This window comes from Ursus americanus, chromosome X, assembly GCF_024610735.1.
Source record: "Ursus americanus isolate L20-20 chromosome X, mUrsAme1.1.p, whole genome shotgun sequence".
Classification (NCBI taxonomy): Eukaryota; Metazoa; Chordata; class Mammalia; order Carnivora; family Ursidae; genus Ursus; species Ursus americanus.
Window position 1 is genome coordinate 19,290,573 of NC_142164.1, and position 10,484 is coordinate 19,301,056.

General features: G+C 48.7%; 1 protein-coding gene across 1 annotated transcript in view; it reads right to left on the bottom strand.

Moving 5' to 3' along the window:
* The window catches only part of ARHGAP36 (Rho GTPase activating protein 36), a 30,933-nt gene extending 21,538 nt beyond the window's left edge, over window positions 1-9,395 (bottom strand). The window contains exon 1 of the mRNA XM_045797509.2: window positions 9,262-9,395. Coding sequence (XP_045653465.1) covers window positions 9,262-9,319 — 58 coding nt within the window. The 5' untranslated portion in view covers window positions 9,320-9,395. The remainder of the gene's footprint in view (window positions 1-9,261) is intronic.
* Window positions 9,396-10,484: the final 1,089 nt, after the last annotated feature.

The window sequence follows — 10,484 nt, forward strand, 5'->3', positions numbered from 1 at the left end:
GTATATGTGTGCAGTGTGCGTGTGTGTGTGTGCCTGTTGAACCTCGTGTGCATATGTGTGTTTAGTGTGTGTTTACCCTTAGATGTGCTGTGCCAATGTGAGTTCACGGGTGGTGTTTTTTGGGGTGTATAGTGTGTGAGTTCATAAGCGAGGTGTCTTTGTGTCAGCCTACTTAAGGTGTGTGTTCAAAGGTTCATGTGCATGAAGGTGTGGGGTGTGTGTGTCTTTGGGTGTGATGTGTTCATGTGTGTTGTGGGGACGCATGTGGCTAGTGTATGTGCTCGGTTGGAGACCCGGGTGTATTTTGGAGTGCGGTTGCCGCCTGAGTGGATAGGTATGGTGTGTGAAAGAACAGGGTTGTCTAGAGAATCCAAGTGACTGTGTGCGTGGTGGGTTTTTTTTTTTTTAATTGGGGATGGGGGCGTTGCCCTAGGACTGGGACGAGGAAAGAAGTAGGGGTCCGCGATTTGGGCAGGGTCCCCCGCTGGCCTGACCTGCCCCGTCTGGGTCCTCCTGCCCCTGGCTGGCGCGCTCAAGGCCCGCTGGGGCAGAGTGTGAGCTTACCTGGCTGCTTAGAGGAAAGAAGAGGAGGGCGCTGCACGTGATTGGCCAGGTAGGGCGCCTAGGGGCGTGGTGCAGGGGCTGGTGGGAGTAAACTGGAGAGATTCTTGGTCACTCGCCCGACACCCCTCCCCCCCAGGAGATCCCAGTCCTTGCCTAGCTGAGCCCAACTATTTGCTCAGGGCCTTGCTGTTTCACACCTCCTTGGCTTTGTGTGGGCAGATCCAGTTGCCTAGAATCCCTTTCCCCCTGGGCCTCATGACAAACTCCCACTTATTTTTTGTAAGACCTAACTGAAGAGTCACAAAACTTTCTCTGCTTTTCTGTATCCCCCCCAGTTGAGTGCTCCCTCCTTTGAGCCACCATAGGTACACTCTTCATACTTCTCATGACATGATCACATGTAACTGCAATTATTGGTCTCTCCTTTTAAACTCTAGGCTCCTGCAGAGAATGACTGGCATATAGTAAGAATAATGGTAGTGATCATCATAATAACGTTACCATTAAGCACTTACTGTGCACCAGGCATTGGGCTAAGTGCTCTTAACATGCATTACCTCCTTGGGTCCTCACAATGAGTCTGTGAGGTAGGTGGAGCTATGTTTATCGCTATTTTACACATCACACATCAAGCTCAGAGTAGTTAAGTAATTTCCCCAAGATCACACAGCCAGAGGGAGGTGGAGCTGGTATTTAAATACAGGTTTGCTAAGTTCCCCAAACCTTTCTTCTATACCAAGCAGCCTCACCAAGAGTCTCCTGATTCCTGCTAGGCATTGAAGTCTCTATCAAATTGTATCATTTCTCAACAAATCTTTCTTTTGAGTTTACTGGCAGCACCAAGAGAGCTCAGCATAATTACTTTCTTTGTCTCTCAGACAGCTGATACCTTCTCCACCTAATTACCTGCTTTGTTGACACCTCAAAATCTTTAATTACTCTAGGCTCAAAAGCACCTCACCAGCTCCAGTTCTGGGAGCTCTCCTTAGGCTGGTGCTGAAAGAAAGATGAGAGAATGAGCATTTTCTAGCCATAGGGTCAGGGAAAATGAGTATGGAGAAAGATGGAGGCGAGGCGTCAGGATGGAGTGAAGGAATGATTTCACAGCTTCCCCAGACCCGTTTTTACAGCATTACCACCAGAAGTTGGTATGCAGTAAATTTCAAACAGGACAGGCATCTCCATATAAGCTGCACATAGAAAAACAAGCAGACCCCCCCAAAAAGTTTCCTGAATGGCCCCATTTTGTATTATTCATGTTAGGTGGGGAGCACTGTGCTTGCCTAATGGGGCTCATGCTGCTCTAATGCCTTCCAAGCAGCCTCATATGAGAAATCTAAATTAAAACAATACATTGCATTTGGGGGAACACATTTATTGGGGGGGGGTGTCAGGCCAGTCACGGCTTCCAGCTCAGCCCCTGGGGAACCAGCTTAGACTGCTGCAAAGAGGTCAGGGGGTGGATAGAGAGGGACAATTGAACTGTGGTGAGTCACTTCACCACTTTTCAGGGGGGAAAGCGAGAAGCACGATCTAAATTGCTACTGTTATTATTGTGCCCTTTCAACTGGCACAAATGAGCCTGGTGTGCTTTGGAAAAGCAGCTGGAACATCCATAAAGCTTCCCCCAAGCTGGACCTGGGTCAGCACCTCATCCTGGGTGCGCAGGAAAAGCATTGCCTAAACTAATATGTAGCCAGAAAGTCTCCTTTTGAAAAAAAAGGGGGGGGGTGAAAGAGAAACCAGTCTAAGTCACTCATGGCCCAGACTAGCTGAAGTCCTTTGGTAAGTCCCTGCGAGGAGTTAGGCAAACTTTGGTGTCGCCCAGCATCTAGTCTCAGGCATTTGGCTTCCCTGCTGCTGTGGGCCAGGCTGACACCTCCTCTGAATATACCAGCTTCACTTCCGCTTCCTCAAAGTGACTCCTGTGAGGCCTCTTCCTCTTCTAAGTTTCTCTCCCTGCCTCCCGTCCCATTCCAACACACACACACACACACACACACACACACACACACACACACACACATTTCTTGGAGCTTAAAATCCCCACTGTACATCTCTCTGTCTCTTTGGAGTTCATAACATGAGGATTATATGGGGAATTGTGAAGGTGGAAAAATGCTTTAATAACCCCCCATTACTTTCAAATGTAAACAGAACTTTGCTTATTTTCATACTAAAAACAACCTGTAGGGGCAAAGAGCAAATGTGTATTTTATTGTGGAGAGAGATCTTGGTTTTCCCATGACAGTAAAGCTCTTTACAGATGAGAATCTTTGCCTTTTCCATGGGGGCAGAGGAGCTTTGAAGTGAGACAACTTGGAGTTATATCCCAGCTCCATCGCTAACTTGCTGTGTGATTTTGGGAAGGTTACTTCATCTCTCTGGATCTGTTTCTTCATCTGTAAGTTGGAGATATTAACATCTGCCTTAGAAATGCTCAGATGACTGAAAGGGGTAGAATATGGAAAGCGCCAGCCAAATGCCTAACACGCACAGTACATGTTTAAGAAAAGGTTAGTTCCCCCCTCACTTACTCCCCCCCTTATCATATACCCCAGAGTGTCTCAACCACATTGTTCAGAGACTGAAGTCGCCTGACTGAGCTGCCAATTTTCCTCATTACTGATGTGTCTGACACTCTTGAAATGGCCCCTCTTCTTTTAGGACAGTGTTTTGATCAGCCTAATGCAGCCCGGGAAGAACTGGACCCTTAGTCCAATTCTCACTCTGCAGTTTCTCCTGGCAGTGTTAATGAGACCAAGGTTTCAGTGGTAATACTCCATGTAGGAAAGTTTCAAACTACCTGCCCAGTGTCTAGACTCCCCCCCCCCCACACACCCCAGTTATGGACTAAGCTCTCCAACCCTCACTGCAGACCCAGTCCCGACCCTGTCTCTTAAATATGTGCCATGGTTCTCAAGGGAATGACAGCATGACTATTTCCTGGAGAAACTGCCCCCACGATTCCTGACTCCTGTTTTGTTTATTCACCACTACCCTAGAAATTAAAAAGGGTTTCAAAAGCCACCCTTTCTCTAGTAGCCACCAAGGTTGGGAGGTAGATGGGGTGATAAGGAGAGAGATGATGGGTATTTTTCTGAGATATACTTTGCAGCACACCAGATACAGTTCCAGTTAGTTGTTTATCTGTTCGCAGTTAAAAGAAAGTAAAATCTATCCTTTGCCGAAAATGGTAAGGTGAGAGAAGACCCCAATCTGTGCCCTTTCCTCCCTGGTGCTGTTGCCTCCCTCTAGAGACAAAAGAAAGTCACTACAAGCTGAAGCTGGATTTAAGCAAGAAGTGGTAGGGCAAGGTTAAAAAATTGAGTGTAGGGGGTCGATATAATCCCAGGGAAGGGTAAAGGGGCTACTGAGTAGAGAAGTATTGAGATTTGAGGCTGGAAAAAGCTCTGAGAGGCTGGGCTCCGGGCGTTCCCAGTCTCTGGAAGATGCCTTCACCTTCTCCCTTCCCCTCACCCCTCTTATTCATCCTGCATGCTACCCCTCACTGACCCCGAGACTCCAGCATGCAACATTATCTCTTCGTGAGTCCCTCTGAGGATTTAGGAATTTAGAAAAACTTCTCCAGCACCTACCATCTCTGCTTCTGAGGAGGCCCTGTAGCCTCTGCTTGGAGGAGGGAAGAGGGAGGGGTAGCAATGAAGGGTCAGCCATATAGTACCTCTGGTGAAGCAGGGGTTTAGAATAGTCCCTGGCCATTTAAGAAGCTTCCCTGAGTGCAGGGACCTACCAGTGGCTGGGTATTGGGTGCCCATCCCGAGGAAGCTGCGTGGTTTCTCAAGAGATGTATCTGAGACATGACAGTAGCTGCCAGGGCTCATCAAACATGCTATCTACCTACTTCTGCTGATACATGTGAGAACAAATGATACTGCCAGAAGGAAACAGAAAGTGTTTCCTAGTGACTCAGAGCCCCAGGGGTGAGGACACAGGTGGTATTTGCACTACATCTTCCAGTTGAAGTGTGTGCTTCTTCACAGAAAGGAATCTGTAAGCAATCAAATAGGTCAAAGACCAGAATTTGGACTCTGGGCAAGGGAACAGCATCAACATCATACTGACCACCTAGCAAGTGTCTGCTGTATATCAGCCCAGGGCTCGGAGCTTTGCAAATGTTATCTATTTTAATCTCACTCAAGCTTTGAAATCACACCAAACAGGGTCAGAATCCTTGCTCAGCCACTGTGTGGCAGCGGACAAGTTACTTAACTTCTCTGAGCTTTTGTCTTTTTGTTTGCTTGTTTGTTTGTTTTTGAGCTTTTGTCTTTAAAATAATGATAATAATACTTACCTCAGAGAGTTGTAATGAATGTAAAATGAAATCATTTATGTGAAATGACTGGCCCACAGTAAATATTTGGAGAAGGAACAAAGCACATCTTTTGATACCTGAGCCATAGAGGGTATTTAATGTAATTGATATTACCATATGAATATGATTATTCTTATTTATAACCTGGAAATGTAGGCATTATTATATCATTTGAAGAGAGGTTAAAATAACTTGCTTACAGCAACACTGCAAAAGCATGCCTGGGACTCAAACCAGTTCTGCTTCTTCCCACCCAGTTTTAGAGGACACTGCATAGTCACTGGGGAGACCACGTTTGGCTGACCTGATCTAGTCGTTACATTTATTTTTTTTTTTAAAGATTTTATTTATTTATGTGACAGAGAGACAGCCAGCGAGAGAGGGAACACAGCAGGGGGAGTGGGAGAGGAAGAAGCAGGCTCACAGCGGAAGAGCCTGACGTGGGACTCGATCCCGGATCGCCAGGATCACGCCCTGAGCCGAAGGCAGACGCTTTAACGACTGCGCTACCCAGGTGCCCCTAGTCGTTACATTTAAACTAAAACTTAAAGGAAAAAAAGCCCTTAGATTAAACACTGTATAGTGGGATTCTAGGTCATCGTCTGGGCTATTTGCATATCATAGGCCCCGTATTAACCTTTTTAAAACATTTTTAAATTACAAGAGTAATGTAAAAACAATTTTGATAAAGGTTTTAAGAAACAGAAATAACTATTATAGCACCCACTTAATAGAATCTCTTACTTCACCTTGTTGAATTTTCTTCCAGTCTTTCAAAAATGCATACTTGACACAATTGTAATCATACAGTTTCCCACATTGCTACATAGTCTTCATGAACACCATCTTTATGGCTGTAGACTAGTCTAACAAGTGTTACGTCATAGAGTCTGTTTAACCAGTCCGCTAGTGTTGGGCATTTAGGTTATCTTAGTAGATATGCGTGAAGAAAGGAACAATGTTGCTTTCACCATTGCCGTCATCACCCTCAGGGACCCGGTGTCCTGCTCTATCAGCACCCAATATGCTTTTCGTCATTTGATATTTAAGCTTGATGAATGTCAGCTCTACTGCTGGAGCTTGCGGTACTTTTTGCGAGAGTGTTATTTTCAGCCAGTTTTCATCATGCAGATTCTGTATTTTAGCCACATGGTGGGTAAAGTGTGAGCTAACCCAGGAACCTAAGCTCAAGAGCATCACATTTGTTTTTCATACAGGGAAATGTCTTTTGAGGTGCAAATAAATGATTTACAAAGGAATTTTGGGAAGTCCTGCCATTGATGAATTGGGGTGCTAGTCTGATAGCATGATCAGGGGAGTGGGGTATTGCACTGGCAAACTTGCCCCAGCTCTGAAAAATTATCCTGTTACAGCTCAACCAGGCCTGGTCTTAGCAAATTGATTGGGTCCCATCTCCAAGAAAAGATCAAATTTGTATGTAAAGTGGGCCCCAGGGTCCCTTCAGCTTTAGAGATTTGGCTGCTTTACAGAAGTCCAACTGTCTGAGGCTGAATCCAATGCCAAAAGCGAACTGGAAGAGAGAATTTCAAGTGGGTCAATCGTGCTGTCCCTTTCCCAGGGGGAAAAAAAACCTTTCTGGGCCACCATTCTTCCCAGATCGCAATGATGCCTCATCCAGATATCTTCATATGGTTGTCCATTGTCCATTGCCACCCTCAAAAGATTACTCTGATATACCAACTATCTCCTGGGAAAGCAGGGGTTGGTGAGTAAGAGAACATTGAGAATACTTCCCCCACTCTTTCCAGTCAGTGGCCAGCTACTTCCCCCCATCTCTGACTCCAGAGGATTTCTGGAAGGCATCCAAAGGGAGGCACCCAGGGCAATTATAACCCTACAGAATATCAATAGTTACCCTTCGTGTTGCATGGCATTTGTCAGGGGGAATGCAATGAATGGGCTCTTACCTGGTCAAAAAAACTGTACCCAAAGACTAATCACTTATTGCAGAGTGATGTTGCGTGACTTAAGTGAGATCATGCACGTAAAGGACTGAGTCTAGGGCCAAGCATCTGGGAAGTGCGTCACAGGTATTGGCTGCCATTGGATGAGTGATAGAGCTGGTGTAGGCAGTGGTGTGCCCCTGGCATATGTGGGGGGACAGGTCTTACCAGACTGGAAATTCAGTACCAAATCTAAAATCTTGCACTTGGGTTCAAACACCAGCTAAATACAGAATGGAGACTCTGAAAAGAACTTGGGTTTACTTTTTTTTTTTTAAGGAACCTTCGGTTGAAAGTACTTCCAATATAAATAAACTATTTGTGTGAACTGTTTGGCATGTTTATGGGATTTGTGTGTGGGGTATGCATGTGTGGTGTGGGCGTATTGCACTGTACGTGAAAAGTACGTGATGCGTGTGAAGCATGTGTGTTTGTGCATTCGTGATTTGTATGTGGGCATGTGTGGGTGTGGGAATGTGTACGTATGTGAGTATTTATGGCTACATATCTGTGTACCATGAGTGTAATGTATGCTTCCAAAAGAGGGAAAGTCAGCCATGCAGGACTATATTTACAGGGGCACAGCTGGAAATCCTCTTTTGGCCAGGTCACTAGGCATTCACAACTTGGAGCACGCTCAAAGAAGAGCAGCTAGATGCAGGTAGGAGCCTTGCAGCCATGTCTCATGTTAAACAGATGAAGGAACTGGGGAAGTTTGGCCTGGATAAGAACAGGGGTGAGTGGGGGTGAGGGAACGGGGAGGACTGGCACTGTTCCCATGGAAGATCAGCGCCGGGGCCAGAAGGACATAGATTTGGGTTCAGTTTAAGGAAAAGCCTTCAAATTCTAATAGACAAGGGTGTCATTAGATGGGGATGGGCTTCCTTGTGTGATACTAACCCCCTCCCAATGAGGTTATTCATAAAGGAAAATTCTTATCCTTGATCTCATTGGAGTCACACGACAACCTTCTAGGCCAGGTAGGGGTAGAACGGTTCTCCCTACCCCATTTTGAGGATGGGGTGCCTGAACCGTAAGGCCTTAAAAGGCATTTATAAAACTCCCTCCCCCCTTTTTTCCCAATTTACCAGGATCACATTGATCCGAAAGAACGTACAGAACAAAAAGTTAAACTTTCTGTGTGTATGCAGATCTCTTTCCTTCTCAGAGATCTTGTGGCTTGCCAGAGACTGTACTTGGATTTGCTAAGCATGCTGTAGTCCCTTAGCAGTATGTCAGACTCCTGGGATGGTTCTCAGCAGGGTGCTGAGGCTGACAAGGACTAAAAACAAGTTTTTACTGAAATAAGTTGCTGAGGCCCACCCTCTCTCTGCCTCTCCTCCCCTGCCTGTGAGGGGGCAGAGGAAAGAGGAGACCGCCCCAGGTTTGGTCTATGGCTGGTGACCAATGACGCACTCTAACTAATATAGATTTTGGAGGTGGAGACTATGGAAAAACAGGTGGCAGTGGGGGCAGGTGGCAGCCTGGAAGGGGTGGAGCCTACCAAGGGGGAGTGAAGGACAGTGTGGGTGGGGGTCCTGGGAAATCTCAAAAAGAAAAAAAATCAGTCTCCTGAAACTTTAAGGAGGAAAAAAAAATAACCGGTTTCCAAAATGTGCTTCATAGAAACAGTTCCAGGAAAGGGTGAAATGCCACCCACGTATTTGGATCTGTGCTGTGATCTTTGCACACCTATGGCCTCAACTCCACAGGGAAAGGGGAGCTGAGCACTGATTTCAAGCATCCAAGGAAAGACCCAGACTAAAGACCCCAGGCCTCCGCCCCTGGGCAGTTTGGGGCAGTGGGCAGTTGGCAGGGCTTCAGCAGAACCAGATTTGCTGCCAACTCCTTGTATGACCTTGGGCAGGCCTTTGCCGTCTCTGGGCTTCAATGTCGCCATCTCTTAAATGAAGGGGTTGAATTCGACGACTCTAAGGGGCCCACGGTGATATTCCGTAGTTAAGACTGGGATGCGAGGGACAAGCTTCGGGCAAAAGAACAGCCCCCTCCCCAACTTCAGAGTCCCTGGGCCCTGGCCGCCCAGCCAGAGACGGTGCCCCTCGGGGCTTTAGGACCCTTGGGTTGTGGGACGGCGCGTCGGGGCCCCAGCGCTCCGCCTTCTCCCCCGCGCGGCCGAGCCAGCGACTCCGCCCCCGCGCTCGCCCAGCGTCCAGCCGGGCCATTAGCGCGATTGCTCGCGGTTCCCGGCAAAGCTGGTGATTTATGCGGGGCCTCGACGGGGCAGTCCCTGGAGCCAGAACAATTAGCTAAAAGCCAGCGGGAAGGGAGGCGAGGGGGCGGCGAGCCAAGCCCCAGGGCGCCCAGCCGGGGCTACAGCCGCCGGTCACCCGGGGCCCGAGCACCCCTGCCCCCCCCGGCTCCGTGGGCCCCACTCACCACGGCGGGGGCGGGGCTCAAAGGCCGAGGCAAAAAGGCAGTCCAGGATCCACGCCATGACCCGCGCCGAGTGCCGGCCGCCTCAAGCTGGCTTCCGCGCGGTCCTCGCACAGGGCCGCCCTAAGTAGCCCCCGGTGACTGGTGACCACGCCCTGAGCCGCACCCTGCACCCAGATCGGAGTGTCTTGGTCACCGGACACCTCGGGCTTGTCACGAAGGGGGCAGGGCCTCAGGGGAGCCCCCCCTCCCGCCGGAGGAGAGGCCGCCGGCCCCGCAGCCCCTTCCCCCACCCGGAGGGAGGCCAGGATGCAGCTCCTGTCCCGGGGAGCTCACTCTGAGGGAGGGACCCTGCCCCCACCCCGGGGAGCCCCGAGTCTGAAGGGAGACGCCACCTCAGCCCCGGTGAGCCCCGAATCTGAGTGGGAAGGGAGGTCTGTGCCCCCAGAAGCCCTTGATCGGGTGCATAAAAGAGGGCCCATTCCCAGGAGCCGGAATTTGCAGGCCAGATGGTGCACCTGTCCCAGGGAGCCTCAGATCAGAGGGGGGAGGCTGTATCCCAGCGCTTCAAACCCCCACGTTTGTGGGGACACATCATCTCAGCCCTCGGGAGACCCAGTCTAGGGGGGAAGCAGTGTCTGCCCCAAGAGCCCTGAATCGGAAGGGGAGGGACTGCCTCAGCACTTGGGAACGTACCTCAGCCCTGGGTAGCTCCAAATCCGATTTTAAGTCACTGTTCCATTCTACAGAACCAAGAATGTGAGTAGGCGAAAAGAGCTTTGCCCCCCAAGGAGCCCCAAAGCTGAGAGTAATTTTACTGTCCCTGCCCTGCGGTTCCTTCAGGGAGGAGGGAGATGCTATGCTTCCTGGGAAACTTCTTTTTTAGGGGGTTGATCTCCAAGTGAGATGAAAGAACGCAGTTATCAAGTATGTATAAGTATGGGGTACCCCCAGGTGCCGATGACTTACAGATTCCATCGCCTATACTTTTTGCTCAGGGCACTGGCATAGAAGGGGCACCAACATTTATTTTTAGAAAGAATTTGATATTTGATATTTCGATGGGGGTGGTACTGTGTTGGATTTTATTACACTTCTTCTGTGACTTTGTATTTTTAAATTTTAAATACATATGGGGGCATGTACCATAATGGGTTCAGTGTTTAGGGGATCTGGTAGTAGTAAACCAGCCCTGAGCTGCTTAAGTCCAGGAGCCCAAATTAATT